Source organism: Molossus molossus, unplaced genomic scaffold, assembly GCF_014108415.1.
Source record: "Molossus molossus isolate mMolMol1 unplaced genomic scaffold, mMolMol1.p scaffold_m16_p_7, whole genome shotgun sequence".
Lineage (NCBI taxonomy): Eukaryota > Metazoa > Chordata > Mammalia > Chiroptera > Molossidae > Molossus > Molossus molossus.
Window position 1 is genome coordinate 1752179 of NW_023425401.1, and position 16038 is coordinate 1768216.

Genomic DNA, 16038 nt, shown 5'->3' on the forward strand with positions numbered 1-16038 from the left:
ATTTTCGGTAGTTTCCCACATTTCCGGCACAGCATCGTGTGGGGGGGGGGGGACGTGTGCGAGGGGACCTGGGGGTGGTGGTGGCCCTGGCATGTCCTGTGATGCTTTCAGAGGGCAGGAAGGCAAGGAGAAGCTGCCAGCTGTTGGCGTTGAAACGCCACTTTTATCGCTGGTTCTCGTGCCCAGAGGCGCTCTCGAGGGGTCGCTGTGCCGCTCCCTCACCACGAAAGCTCGTACCCTCGCTCAGGCACACGCGGACTCCGTTCCAGAACATCAGAAAGTCAAGTGGGACTGGACCTTACACTATAGTGGCTAGAGATGGTAATAACAAGACTGGCAGTCTTTTGAAAAGTGGCCTTGAGCTATGAAAGGTCAAGAGGAAAGAGAGAAAATTCCACACAGCGAAACCAAAGCAGTCAGCAAGCAGACATGAAACGCACACGGCAGGGCAGGAGGCCTGGCCTGAGCCAGCGTGGAGGGGCAGGGCACAGCTGTTTCTGGAAACCCTGAAGGACCTCTCGGGCTAACCTGACGCCGTCTTCTGCAGCGACTTCTGCAAGGCAACGCCCGGGCAGCATTGCGGGCTCCCGGGCTGGCTGCACTGGTAAGCACGCAGCGCTGGGCGTGCCTTCGCAAATCCCCGGGACAGTGTTTCCATTAGAATGACGACACTGCTGTTTCGTAGAATCTGATACATTTAATTCTGGCATAATAGTGATTTATTACGTATTAACATTTCTAAAATACACTGCCGTGTGTGACGAAGCCGAGGAGCGCGGCACGGCTACAGGCACGCTTTCGCCCCGAACACCATGCTGTTGTTGCAGTGCAGACAGTGGGTCCCGTCGCTGGGGTTGTAGGAGCCGGGGCTGCAGATCACTGGGAAAGAGAACAGGGAGTAAGCGCAGTTCCTCCAGGGGGCCTGTTACTCGACAGAGGTACATTGCAAAGAAGATTCCTTTTACTTATAGCTTTTTTGTTGAAATTGTGATCGACATACACAACGTAAAGCCTGCCCTACCCGCTGTCCAAACGCAGAGCTCAGCAGCAGTGAGAACGCTCCCCTGCTGCACAGCTCATCTCTGGGACGCCCTCACTTGGGAGAACTGCGACTGCACCCAGCCAGGCCCTCCCGACCCCCGCTCTGCAGCCAGCCCTCCGCTGTTCCCATGAGGCCTGGCTGCTCCGAGTACTCCAGGAAACTGAAGAGTTTTAACCTTTACTCTGGTCCTGGTTTAGACTACGACTATGACCTGAAATACTGTACTGATCAATAATGCTGAGCTTAAAGGTGGAATGGGCCATCCTAGGAGTCGCAGCAGGAGCCAGAGGTCACGGCTGTGGAACTGAAGGTGACCCTGAGGCTGCCCTCAGCAGCCATGACGACGACGTGTAAGGAGAGTCCAGATATGGGCAGCCATGCACCGCCTCTCTAACAGCATTTCAACTGCACGCCTTTGTCCCTAACACAGGATGATATGTATCATGAGCACGTTACCATGGTCCCCTCTGCCCGAGAAAGAAAGAAGGGTAGAGAAACCAAGGTCAGGCGCATCCGGTCACTGATAAACTCGGGGACCCCGGGTAACGCAGCCAGCCCTGAGTCTGTCTCCTCGTCCGTAAAGCTGGCCAACAGCAGCCACATGCACCAGCCACCGCGAGGACAGAGCCGAGGGCAGAGCGAGAGCAGCCGGTGACGCAAGCATTCACTGCGAGCTCAGCCCAGGCCTCGGCTGGGACACAACAGGGAGGCCGTAGGTGCCAGTACGCTCAGTGGGCTGGGTCCGTCCCTCCGTCCCCCTGCAGAGTGGTCAGCAAGGGCTGGCGAGGCGGCCACATCCCCACAGGCGTGGCTGCTAGGGGCCGCTAGAGAAGACTCTCTAGCACCAGGACACGGAGACACGCGTCACTTTGAGGCTCATGTAATTTCACACCTTTCTTTTTAAAACCTACTTTTCCAAATCGCAAAATATTTAAACTGTTTCTGAGAAAGAATTCTCCACTCTAGGTTCCAAAGAGATCCTCCAGTTTTAGTAAATATTTTATTTGGGAAATATTTCAGGTGGAAAAAACACAGTTCAAGTTAACTAATTTGTTATGGTAACAAGAATTTAAAGTGGCAACGCATGTGGTGAAATTCTAATACATAATATAATTTTCCCAAAGGTCTGTGATCAGGTACAGTTTCTCTCAAAAAATATATTCCTAGCCCTGGCCGGTTTGGCTCAGCGGTTAGAACGTCGGCGTGTGGTCCAGAGAGACCCGGGTTCGGTTCCCGCTAAGGGCATGTACCTCGGTTGCAGTTTGTCCCCGGCCCTGGTTGGTTGTGTGGGTGACAGCCACTTGATGTGTCCCTTTCACGTTGGTGTTTTTCTCTCTCCCTCTCTTCTTCTCTCTCCCTCCCACTCTATCTGAACAAAAAATGGGAAAATGTCCTCGGGTGAAGATAAAAAAAAAAGATTCCTATTTCTTGAAGCACAAACATGGAAATGTGGGGAGGGCCCTGGAGTGTGCATTCATCACACGTGGAGAGAGGAATCTGTGTTCAGTCATCACAGAAATACTGTTTGTGAGTGTCACTAAAGAACTGAAACACGGATAAAACCATCCAAACCCAAGTTCACTGACCACTCTAACTAGTCTCTGAATGCACCACCTCCAGACACCGCATGTGCAGAGCGCCATGGAGTGACAGATGCCACAGGCAAGAGTGTAGCTCTCCGAGAAAGTCCCCTAAAATAGTTTGTTCTCTCTAAGGGGAACTGAAGAGAATATTAAAGTGCCAGTTAAAGCGCAGAGTAGTGAGAGGCCCTTAGAGGCAGTGCTGAGTGACCGTGGCGCAGCGTTCCCTACGAGGAAACTAGGGGATGACAAATGCGCCAGAGGTGAAGGGATGAGGGTGGGGAGAGCGGAGGATTTTCAGGGCAGTGAAGCTACTATTGTGTATGACGCTGCACTGGGAGATACAGGTCAATATACATTTGTCCCAAACCCAAGAATATAAACACTGAGAGTGACCTTTACGTAAACTATGGCTGTGGGCAATGCTACGAGGCAATGCAGGTCCATCAAGGGTGACAAGTTCACCACACGGCTGAGAACGTCGGTAACAGTGCACGCCATGCGTAGGTGGGGGCAGCGGGTACCTGGGAAACTCTGTACCTTCCACTACATTTGTTTAGGACCCTAAAACTACTCTAAAGTATAAAGTTTATAAAAATACCCTACAAATGAAAAACACATTTTACAATGAAAACAGAGAGATACTGCGGACAGTGACCCTGGACGACAAGTCAGGCTGAAGAAGGTTCCTTAGCCTGAGAGAATCATCACCAGATAGAATAAAAGGACTGCGTTACCAGTTTGAAGCAACTGAAAGACAACAAACAAAAATACACGGAAAGATGTTTCTTGAGAAACGGACGCTGACCACAGGGGACAGGACACAGGCAGCTCCGACGGCTGCGCAGGCTTCCCAGCGGCGCCCAGGCAGCCGAGTGGAGCTCGACAAGGTCCTTGAGTTCAGGAGACCAAGCCAAACGTCTGTGAAAAGCGATGCCGCTGGGCTCGTAGGTCTGTGTAGCAGGAAGGACAGAGTCACAGAGACAGGGGACTCCAGAGACGACTAGAACACGGCACCTGACACACGACGGAAGTCAGTGTGCGTCTCAGGAAGCTGCCCGAGGCTGGTAAAGGATCCTAGACCTCACGGCTAGAGGAACGTGTGCCTGCAGTCCCTCTGGTCACGGAACTGCCTGTTCCAAGCGACCGGAATGGAAAACCAGTGATTCAGAAGGCGCTGGGTAGAACACTTAGGAAGGCTGGGAAAATAACTGGCTCTAGACTGAATAATAAATGTGAACCATCTATCAAATTAGAAAAGCAAGACATAAACGATCACATTGTTTCCATGTAATGTATCAGTTGCTTCTGAAAGACCAGAAACTTTGTGGGAATATAAAAATACACAGCAAGTAAGACAAAATTCACAATACTTGGAATCTACAGAAAGATGATCAGGCATGAGAAGAGGTAGGGAAACTATAGAAATGACACAGCAAAACATATTTCAGAATGTGTTTTTAAAAATTCTATCAGAAATAATAAAATATTAAAGCGGGTCTTTGTAGTATATTCATGATGTAATTTATGAAATTATGAGATACCTATAATTCACAAAATTAGGACTATTTTAGTGTCAAAATGATTGAAAAACTGTGAAGTTAGAGAAGTATTTCACAGCAAAAATTAATTTAAAATGTTAAGCAAATTAGAAATGAGAAAATATATGCAGAAGTATTAAGTCTCTACTAATTTATACGTAAACGACCTTTATCTGTCATCCAGAAGTAAACGTTAAACCAGTGGAGTGAGAGATCACTGTTTACTGAGCCACTTCGAGGAAGTGCGTGGACTCCCCACACCGTGAACACGCTGCCCCGTCTCTGGTGCACGTATACTCGGACACCTCCTTCTGGAAACGGGGGTCTCACTGAGCCCTTCATGCTTCATCTGCTCCCATCTAGTGTCCATCTAGAGGACTTCACGTGGATGGATTCTAAGTTCGTTTACTATGTTAATTTTTGTCTTGCAGCTATGTTCTATTTTATACTGTCTTCCAATTTGGAGAACAGGTTAAATGTCATTTTCAGTAACAGGGCTCTTTAAGATTTTAGAGCGATGGCCTAGTATGAGACAGAGATGGCTGCAAATGATGGGACCAGAAAGCTGTATCATATATAATTAATTATGTTCAAAACAGGGAGCCCAGTCTTGCTTAATCAGCCTACCAGAGATAACAGCAGAAAGGTAATTCTAAGTTAAGATACTTATTTTCCAAAGGATGCCACAAAATGAAATTTAGCAAAGCACTAGTGAATAAGTACACTGAGCCATGATAATGATCCCATAAAATAAAAAGATGGACGTCCTTTCTCTCCTCCACTCAGACAGAACTCGTACTGCTCCACAGCTCTCCTGACACGAACCCTCCAGCCCCAGCCAAGGGAGTCCCCCGAAACCTGACGCTCACTCGTGCTGTTGCTTGGATGGTGCTCGCTAATTCTGTATCTTCCGAGTCCCACCTCCCGTCTCCAACTCCCGGGAAGCCTCATCTCGACGACACGATCTTCTGTGTGATCCCATCTCTAGCGAATCTTTACAAACCTTTCTGTCCCTTCCCGCATTTCAGCAATCTCCATTCCGTTTCACGGGTGCATCCCGTGTCTCTCAACTCTGTGCTCAGAGACCCCATTTTCTAGGAGAGCAAACAGTCCTTCAGAGGCAGAAGCTACTTCTGAGGTTTGTGTGTGTCTCACTGTACACGCCCATGAGGCTGTTGTCGAGGACAAAGTCACTGCTTGACAAACGTGCTCAAACAGTACAGCACATACTCACTTGAATGATATGACTACACAGTAAAATTAAAGAATCTGACAACAGTATAATTATCCCAACTTTAATAAATGCAAAAATAAATTTTAATGGTAAAATTATTTGGACTTCTCAGAGACTCAAACCTATTATTTCACTTCACAGAGCGATGTTTAACTATATTAAATTCTTGGAATTACTGAGATGCAAATATTTCACATGTCTAGTCCGTCTGCAGTCTTGCTGAGTGGGAACATAATGCCTGTGACAGGCAGCTACACAGCCAGGCCCACTGCGAGGCGGGTGCCCCATGCTCTGCCTCGCTGGGCTCTGGGGTGGCACAGTCACATGACCAAAGTGTCACACAACTGGCACTGCAAGTGCTTCACTTGTTAAATTTTACTGCACTTCCTAAACTAACTTGTCAGTACTTTTTGTCGAATTTCTTATCCTTAAACAAAAACAAAATTAGAAGAAAGTAAAGCAACATCTAAGTAAATAAAGCAAAGTAAAAAGGGTATTTCGTGCTTTATGATACAAAAAGCGTTTTAATCTAACTTAAGACAGGAGAGAGGAGAAAAGAACAGAGTAGACTGAATGAAAGTGGTACCAGTGCAGTGATGCGCACATTAGAAGGTGGAACACTACAGACTCATTGGCTCACGCAACTCGTGACAACAGCCGACACAGACCTGAAGCCAAGCGGTCGCCCTACAGCCACCACAGAACTCTGTCACAGGGTGAAGGTCAATCTAAGCCAGACAGCGGCTCAGGCCCTTCCATGCTAGGATCCAAGTCAGAAAAAACAGCTGGTAATGAAACAATTCACATACTTATTTAAAAAAAAAAAAAGATAAATAATACCTACTCGAGACTATACACATGAACTCATCAATAATTGATTCTAAAAGAAATATGATTTAAGCCCAGCCGGTGGGGCTCAGTGGACTGGGCATCATCCCGTGGACTGAGAGGTACCGGTTCAATTCCCGCTCAGGGCACATGCCCGGGTTGCAGGCTCGATCCTCAGTAGGGGGTGTGCAAGAGAGCCGATCGATGTCTCTCTCTCACATGGAAGTTTCTATTTCTCTCCCTTCCAATCTCTCTAAAAAGTCAATAAAAACATATTAAAAAAAAAAGAATGATGATTTGACTCTATTCAGGATAAGTAACTGCCTCGTAACCACTGTGTCCCCCTGACCCTCCTCACCCCCTGTATTAGAACATTAACACCAAGGCTGGGATCAAGCCAGCTTTCTTCCTTTCACAGCTGCAGATTCACAGTCTTCTCACACACTGTTCTGAATAAACTGAAGAAGCACTGAAATAATGGTAAAAGTAACGGCGAGGGGCTCACTCCGGCACGGCCACTGGCAGTGGGGGACACACACAGAGCGGGAAGCAGTCTGTCACATACCGCAGCACTCAGGGCAGCGCGGGTGCTTCAGGATGTTGATTCCGTACCCCGGGAAGCAGCGGTTGATCCAGACCATTTGGAGGGTATCTTCAATATAGTATATTTCAGGCAATGGACTGGCACGTCTGCCCAGAACTTCTACTTGTTGATTAAAAAATCTCTCTATGAGATTTTTAGCCTAAAACATAAATACAATATGAAAAAAAATGATTTTCATAAATAAATGTAATTTTAGAATAAATAAGGTTGCTTATGTATTTAGAAGCAGGGGGAACCAAATTCTTGAGGTCCTTATTTTTTCTTTCATTTGTAGGATATAAAACACATGTAGAAATTAAATTATGTCTACCACAGACCTCAACTACTTCCAAATACCTCACAAAGAAGCCATCTGGACACATATCAACCCTTTGGTCCCTTGGGATTCTGAATGTTATGTGGATAGGCCTAAGACGGCTTTCTGAGATTACATGTGCTCGAAGAAAGGTACTCTAACAATCCAATGCACTTAATGTACAGTCCAATGCACTTCAGAATTTTTAAGAAGGGTATCAGATCCTGAGGTATCCGCCCCACTCTTTCCCCAAATGTCAGGTATAAAAACAAAATAAAGATAGCACATGCCACAACTTCTCATTCTGTGTTCCAAAAACTTAAATTTACAAAATAATCATGGCATCATTTTTGTTTGTAATAATTATTCTGGATTGACTCATAGAATCAACAAGAGGCATATCCTTTTCAGCGACGGATAAGTTTTACCTGTTGGAAATGAGGTGTGGCCATGGGTTCAAACCCTAAGACCAGTTACCTGCTCAGTTCTCACACGCTAACACTCCTCTCGAATCTCAGGAGCAGGGATGAACGGACTCACACTGATCTACAACCACTCATGGTGACCTCAACATACTGATTTCTTCAAATACCTTACAAATTACATCCTTTCCATAAAAATTTCTATAAATAATTGAAAATGTTTTTCAGTACACTGCAGTCAACATATATATACAACTATTTCTTCTACTCAATTATTATTTTTCATAGTTTAAATGGTTTTCTTGTGCTTTTAATAATTTAGGTGAATTTGTTGACATTTACTTGGTCAAACATAAATTTTGCTTAAGAAAGTGCTTAAGAATTAATTAGATAAAATCTGGCATCTAATTAACTATATTCAGTTGCCAAACCACAGTGAAGAGTTTCAGAAAACATAGTCATAGTCAGCTTCCCAACACTGCATCCAAAAAAAAAAAAATCAATGAAACCAGACCTGAGAAAACCTGTTAGGAATGAAAGTGATCATATAAATCAGATTCCTATTTCTTATCTTCCCTCTAAAAAAGAATAAGGGCAGATGCTTTATGTGATACAAATGGAAAGAAACTGTTTGAACTATTAATTGAATTCGTATGAGTATGTTGATGGTTAACATGGGGTTAATTATTTGAGCCAAACAAAGGGTAAAATTAAGGAAGTATATGAGTTGGGTAAGAATTACAGATATAAAGTACAACTTTCTGGACCAATTTGGATGAAACAAGGACAAATCATAATTATAGAAACGCTCCATAAATTAATCATCGGGTCAAGCTGCACATAATGCATGTGGCTGGATAAAGGTGGGCTGCCTCATCCACACCAACCATCCTTCACCCTCCCGAAGCCTCACAGACGACAGAGGATGTGCGGAAGAACTGTGTTCTGCAGTGACTGGTCCCTGATAACAGGGCTGGAAGAAGACAGTCTTGCTGTGTCAACAATGGGCGTCTGTCAAGTGCATGAGTTTGCATAGGATGTGAACAGCTGTTTTAAACATCACAATATGCTCTGCTGACCATGCCAAGCCGTGCAGTGGATGGAGGTGACTGGAGAGGTTCGAGTTTCGCTCTGTGTCGCTCCAGCAGACTTGGATGGCAGCAGCCGCATAAAGTACGGCTTCTAGGAGACACACGAACATGCATGTGCAAGAGCAGAGTGTAACTGGAACTCCGATGTGCACTCGGGGAGAGCTGACATCTGCCAGGAGCTACACAGATCACACATGTAATACAGAGTCCACAGAAAACCTTCAGTTACACGTGTACCTGGGAATCTCCAGGAAATTTAAAGTGTTCACGTGGAAACAGACATCAGTCATCAATCACGTATAACAGTATAAGTGTGCTTGCCAGCACCAACCACCGCTCTTTCGAAGCAACTTGTAACCCCTTTGAAACTCCTCTTTCTGTCTTTATAAACTCTTTCCATTTCTTTCTCCCTCAGAACACACTTGGAGTTTCCACCCAAATTTAATTTCTAAAAATACACCCCCACAAGTAAAGGTTTTGTTTGCCTTGCAGTTCTTGGTCAAAATTGACTGACAATATCCAATACTTAGTCTTCATAATAACATCTCACAAGTTAAGATTACAGAGAAATTTTCTCAAAAAGATTTACAAAAAAGCATCTACAAGAAAAAAAAGAAAGAAAAGAAGAAAAAACCCACAGCAAACAGAATACTTTAAGTTGAAAGGGTGAACACTTCCTCGGGCAACTCAAGGAAAGAACAGGATATTCACTTTCACACACTGACCAGGAGAACCTGCGCCACCGTGTTGGAAGGACAGAAACCACCAGACTGCAGGGACTAAAGGAAAAGGGGGCGCTGTTCCAAGGGCGCAGAGGCTCAGAGGCCTGGGAGGGACAGATCGCCCAGGCTCAGCACGGTGACCATCCGCAACAAGCTGGCACCAAAGCGGACATCTGCCACGAGAGCTCATCTCAAGCATCACACACACACACACAAGTCACTATGTGAACTGACTGATATTTTAATTAGCTTGATGGTGGTAGTGTATATAAAACATTGCTGTACCTATTAAATATATATATAGGTCATTTTAATAACATTAAGTCTTCCAATCACTGAAATGGCATATCTTTCCATTTATTTAGTTTTTAAAAATTCACTTTTTACATTTGTAGTTTAAAAGTACTGCATGTTTTCTGCTAAATGTATTCCTAAGTTGTTTCGTGGGTACTACCATAAATGGAATGTTCCAAAAATTCATTTGTCAGTTGTTTCAATGTCCAACTCCAACCAGACGCCAGGGAACTTTTAAAGAAAACTGACATGGTGATTCTAAAAGTTTTTGGAGATGAGAAGAACCCAGAGTGTGCAGAACAATTTAGGAAGAGAACGGCAGCCGCGGGCGCCGGCAGCCTGGCTGTGCGGGCGCAGGCGGAAGGACGCGCACTGCGCCGGGCTGGGGACGCGCCGGGCTGGGGACGCGCCGGGCTGGGGACGCGCCGGGCTGGGGACGCGCCGGGCTGGGGACGCGCCGGGCTGGGGACGCGCCGGGCTGGGGACGCGCCGGGCAGAGCGCAGGCAGCCACGTCGCAGAAGGAACGTCACGTGGGACCGAATCTTCAAAGAGCTAGATTATCCATCTTCACAGGGCGAAATGGCAAAACAAATTTGGACATACCCTCGTTTGGGAAAAATTTCAAGCTACTTAAATCTTGCAAAATTAAAGAAATATACGTAGTAAAAAGTAAAAATGGAAGATGAAAAGGCCCTCAAGTTGGAAACCGAATGAAATGAATAAGGCAGATACAATAAACATTCACATTTGTAAATGTCCGTCCCCAGAACGACTCTGTAAAAATAGTCCTGGCCTGGAAATTCTTGATTATTTGTATTATTACACTAGGTATTAGTTATTATGCTACCATCAATCTCCAACCCCCCAGAAAAATAAAAAATAATTATTTTTTCACAATTGGCCAAAAGATACACCATGTTATGTCGAGAGAGAAGAGAACGGAGAAAAGGAACGGAACGGACAGGAAGGGAAGGAAGAAGGAATACAGATACTTTGTCAAGAAAGGGAAACAAGGTTCCGAACAACAGGAGAGGTCGCAGGGCACAGACCTGGTGAAGCCGACAATGCAACAGTAATGTTCTCAAGAACAAAATGGAGTTAACAAAATCACAGGTATTTCTTACTGAAAGCCTCATGGTTTGGAGAGCTTGATTTTTCTATTTCTGTGTTTCTATGTATCTATTTCTATTGAATTTATTGGGGTGACATTGGTTAATAAAATTATGCAGGTTTCAGATGTAAAAGGAGAGAGAAAGGTGACTCGGTGTTTTAAAATGACACAAGAAACGATGCAGGGATACCACCGCGAGACCACCGTGACGGAGAAGAACAAGAGGTTCCCTTCTGCTCCCCCACCCTGTGCTTCACCACAGCCCCGCTCCATCAGCAGGGGGAAACTGTACGAGCTGAGGGTCTAGAACTCTGAAATGTGCGGGCTGGAAGCAGGCTACAAGACGTTATTAGGCAGCTACAAGAAAAAAAAAAGAAAGAAAAGAAGAAAAAACCCACAGCAAACAGAATACTTTAAGTCGAAAGGGTGAACACTTCCTCGGGCAACTCAATAACTAATAATGATCAGCACAGCATGTGTGGGTTAGAAACAGGATTAGAAAAGTTAAGTGTGATTGTTCCCCATTCCTGGTGACCCAAAACATAGTCCTATTTTCCAAGTGAAGGAAAAAAGCCTGTCTCAGGGATTAGAAGTACCTTAAGGAAAAAAGTTTAATGGAATTCCTGGTAATAATATCGACTGAAAGAGGGGTGGGGAAGGTAGAAGAAGGTATGGGGGGATATGAATGGTGGTGGAAGGAGACGTGACTTGGGGTGGTGAGCACACAATAGAACATACAGATGATGTATGACAGAACTGTACACCTGAAACCTATATAATTTTATTAACCAATGTCAATAAAAAAACTCAATAAAAAAAACACACTTAAAAAAATACATTACTAAAAAGAAATCATCACCTTGTCAAGTTCAGAACAAAAGTAATGGGTATTGAACTGAATCTGCAATCCTATACTTTAAGTAGGAAAGTTTTATAATCATCATAATATAAATGATTAATATTCCAAATGTTTAAAAATAATGAAGTGTTCACCGTCATTTAGAATAATTAGAGAGAAGAAAATATCACCATAAACTTACTGAGCCTGACAATATGTTAAGTATGATGTAAAAGAACCAACCAAATGAAATCGCTGCTGGGAGCTATAGCGTAATTTCCATCCTGAGCCTAGACACAGGATGCTGGGCACAGAGCAACATAAAATTAGCTAATAAACATTATATACTCAGTAACACAAAATTCTACTTGATTAATAATTGTAAATTAACCTGAAATAGCAAATAAGGCCAAATAAATGGAAAATCATTTTAATATAATGGTGCAAAATGCTAAATATCTAAGTATTTCATGAAAATATCAGCTTTTTAAAATTCTTATCCTTTATTATTTTACGAAGTTTTGTTATTATTCAATTCCCTAAACGTGTGCGGGGAACTGACTCGCTCCGCTCCGGCAGCAGCTAAGACGCCTCTTAGGCCCCACCCCCGGCCCACGGCCCCACCCGGCACACACCTTCGACAGCCTTTTGGCGTAGTCACAGTCATGGTCTTCACAAGGCTTGGACCCCTTTTCACCTTTTTCAGTATCTGCACATGAAACTAAGAACATACATTACATTTTATCAGGGATCTCAAGTACTACATCATAATATTTAAATTAGCTTTTAAAATACAAAATAGATCATCTAATATTTTTCCTCCACTAAAAACATTGAGCAATTTTCCTAAGGTTAAAGCCCTTTTTTCAACTAAAAACCTAAGGCAAATATTTGTTTTAAATACATCAGGAAGACCCCACAATTACAGTAAACTTAAAAATTAATCAACTTTCTTGATAATGTTTGGCAATTGATTTATTAAAACTTTAAGAGTAGAATCATTTTAACTTTTATAACATATACACGTGCATGTATGTATAAATGTGTGTGTATTCGGTCAATATTCTACTTAACTATACCCAGCCGACGTGGTGTGTGCCATCTGTGCCCCCCCCCCCCAGGGATAAAGCACAGTAACAATGCGAGCAGGTGTGCATGGGCTGTGGCTGGGAACAGGCTGGGAACTACCCATCCCCGCAGCACGCAGGACCCATGCACTCAGCACCCGATCCCTGGGAGTCTGCTCTGCACCGAGGCTGCTCGAGGAGGCCAGGACCAGCAGTGACAAACTGGCAAACTCCGTGCCTTCCTGGAAGTAACACCCGAGGCAGAGCAGGTGGCAGCAGTGACAGCGCACGGCCTGCTGTGTGGAAGGCGGTGAGTCCCGGTAAGGGACAAAGCAGGAAGAAGAGCTGGGACTGTGAGGGGAGACAGGGTCACAGTTTCTTCTTGGGTGATAAGAATCAATGACACTCAGCAAACAAATGAAGGACTGAGCAGCCCACGAGCCGAGACCGTGACTAGTGCAGGTCAGACACTCGCGTGGACTGCGAAGAGGACGGCCAGGGGTGAGGCTGAGCACCGAGAGCAAAGGGGCGAAGAAGTGCCGGGAGGCGTGCGGTGGGGCCCAGGGACTCGGGCTGGTCTGGTCTACATTCTGCCGGAGGAACCGGCACGAGCTCCTGAGGAGCAGCAGCCCCATCCCCCCCTCTGCTCCCCCTCTCTGCCACGGCCTACATGTGGACAGAGCAGCACCCCGCGCCTTTGGAATCGCCGTGTGACTCTGCAGTGGCAGTGGGGAGGAGTGAGCGTGTGAGTCTTGTCTCGATGACTTTCCGACTCCCTCTCGGCTCTCCTCCACCGCGAGCAGAGCCTGCCACTGGGGCCGCTGCCACCGCAGACCCCTGCAGACACGCTCCCAGAATAAGCCTCAGGGCACAGCCAGCCGGCAAGCAAAGCCGGACCACACCATGACACAGCCCCCGGAGCCCAGCCTGCACACATCTGTCACAATCAATGGCCACTGCTCTTACGTTCAGTGGGAGTTGAGTTACACTTTAGTGTTGAAAGAAGAAATTTTAAAAATTAGAAAGCTATTGTAGTAATTCATTCAAATATATTAGTGGCTTGAACCAGTCAGTAGCAGATGAGAAGCAGCATGATCCTAATAATATTTTGAAAGTGAAACCAACAAGATCTGTTGAGATATTGGTTATTGGGTGTATGTGATTAAATGATAACTCCAAGATTTTTTGGACTTTGCAAGATCATCTGAGAGAAGTTTCTAGTGTACTACCAACACATAAAAATCAAAGAAGGAACAATAAAAGGTGACTTCAAGAATTCTATTAATTAATCTTTCTAAATTATCTCATCAATCTGCTGATCACACAGTTCTAGAACCGTGAACCACTCCCCACTTACGCATGGGGAAAAATCTGGTTTCTAGCCCTAGGTCTAACACTAACAATCAAAGGCCTATTATCTAATATTTCCTCCGAAACTTCCACTCTGTCCTGTAAAGCAAGAGGCTAAGCATGTGACTTTGTCCTTCTTTCCAGTTGTGAGCATGTGATTGAAAACATGGTAGATCAGTCTAACAATCAAAGCTCTCAATAACTACAAGCAATTATGACAACTTCACCTTCCCCAAATTCTATGTACCCTACCCATTAGCCTTTCTGGATAAATAAAAAATAATAATTTCCCAAAGGAACCCCATGCTGTCCATGTACATAACATTAAGATGCCATTTTACGTAAAATACTTTTAAAACACAAACATTTGTTCTTTGATCTTCTGAACTCTCCACTCCTCGATGACATCTTCCCCACTTTTATAGATCCCACAAAGCACCTGATACGTCTATTATAGTATTTACAGAACCTGTACTCTTCGTCTATGAATATTTTCTTTTTTCCAGAATATGATGATCTTGAAGAAAATGTCCATACAATATTATAAACACTTGCCTAATGTCTTATGTAAAATAATGTTTGATATCTAAGTGTTGATGTGAATATAATAAAATTGGCCACACGAGTATTAATAATGCAGAGCACATGCAGAGCACACCTGAAGAGCACTGGGAATGTTGGTTACAAGTACTGACACGTGCAGAGCACACCTGTGAACACTGGGAAATGGCTACACTGAGACCCTCTAACCCGTCCAGACCAGTACGTCATGAACCTTCACTGCTGCCATCTGACTGGTACCATAGAGATTATAAAATATCACAGATAAGGCAATCAAAGACACCAGAATAATTTTACAACATCAGAAAGAACAGTTGTCATCTGAAGCAGACTTCCAAGTCAGTCTCTAAATTTAGAGAAAAAGTATTTTTATGGCCTATTTTTACCTTAAAGTCTTTCAAAATGGGCCTATCCTAATTCCAGACCAAAGAAAAGTAAAATCTCTAAATTTAGGTATCATACATGTACAATGGAGTTATAGAAAGCACTGGCAAATGTAGCCATATTTTAAAAATAGTATTCACCTAAGGTAGAGCTTCTGGAAGTATCATTCACGAAGTCATTCAGAAGATGGTAGATCAGGGTTCACCCATGTGTCAATATGATTATGAAATTGGATCATTATGATAATGTATAATTGCTTTTTTTTTTTACTTTGAATCCTTATAAAAATGAAATTGTAGAATTCACTAAAATATACTATTCATTAAACTAAAGCAAAATAATTGGAACCAATAACACAATCAACAGAAATGATCCAGTTTCCAGAATCAGTCTAGATAACGGTTACTCAAGGTGCTAACCGAGGACACTGTTTAAATAAGGTTCAGTACTCACGGCAGTCAGGGCCAACAGGCAGGATGCCCCACCATGGCAGGCAGACCACCGCACAAACCACTCTCTCCAGTCGATTCCTGAGTGTTGGCGTCCTGTTACAGACCCTCTTTATTTAGGCCTGCTGGCTAACCTCATCCTGTATTGAAAGGGCCTACCTTCTATTTTTAAAGACAAAGCTTTCTCTGAGATCAAAAAATGAAAAATACTGGAATGGCATTAATGGAAATGGTAAGTAGGAAACTGTGAGCCATGTCCTACCTCAGAAAAGCTGAAAAATGGCACAAAACCACCAGAATCAATTTATTAGAAATCCAGAAAATAGTTAATTGTTTAAAACAACCAAGTAAATGCTAAATTAACAGAAGTTGACTTAAAAACACAATTTAAGAAAATCTATACCAAATCACTGGCTAACATCAAGCTAAAGGGAAAGAGACATTGAAGACCACACACAGAAAAGAATACAATTTTTAAAAAAGTAGTTTTAAGTCACTAAACAAACAACCTATACAAGCAACAACACCTATACAAGCAACAACAACAAACACAAAAGATGTGGATGAATCTGATTTCCGGAATATTATATTAGAATATTCAAAATGCACATTTTTCAAAAAATT

At 43.8% G+C, this 16038-nt stretch overlaps 1 protein-coding gene across 1 annotated transcript in view; it reads right to left on the reverse strand.

Moving 5' to 3' along the window:
- Positions 1 to 784: 784 nt before the first annotated feature.
- The window catches only part of LOC118620450 (zona pellucida binding protein), a 33452-nt gene continuing 18198 nt past the window's right edge, over positions 785 to 16038 (reverse strand). The window contains exons 6-8 of the mRNA XM_036247539.1: positions 12239 to 12324; positions 6791 to 6968; positions 785 to 879 (exon numbers count right to left, since the gene is read on the reverse strand). Of these exons, the coding sequence (XP_036103432.1) occupies positions 785 to 879; positions 6791 to 6968; positions 12239 to 12324 (359 nt within the window). The remainder of the gene's footprint in view (positions 880 to 6790; positions 6969 to 12238; positions 12325 to 16038) is intronic.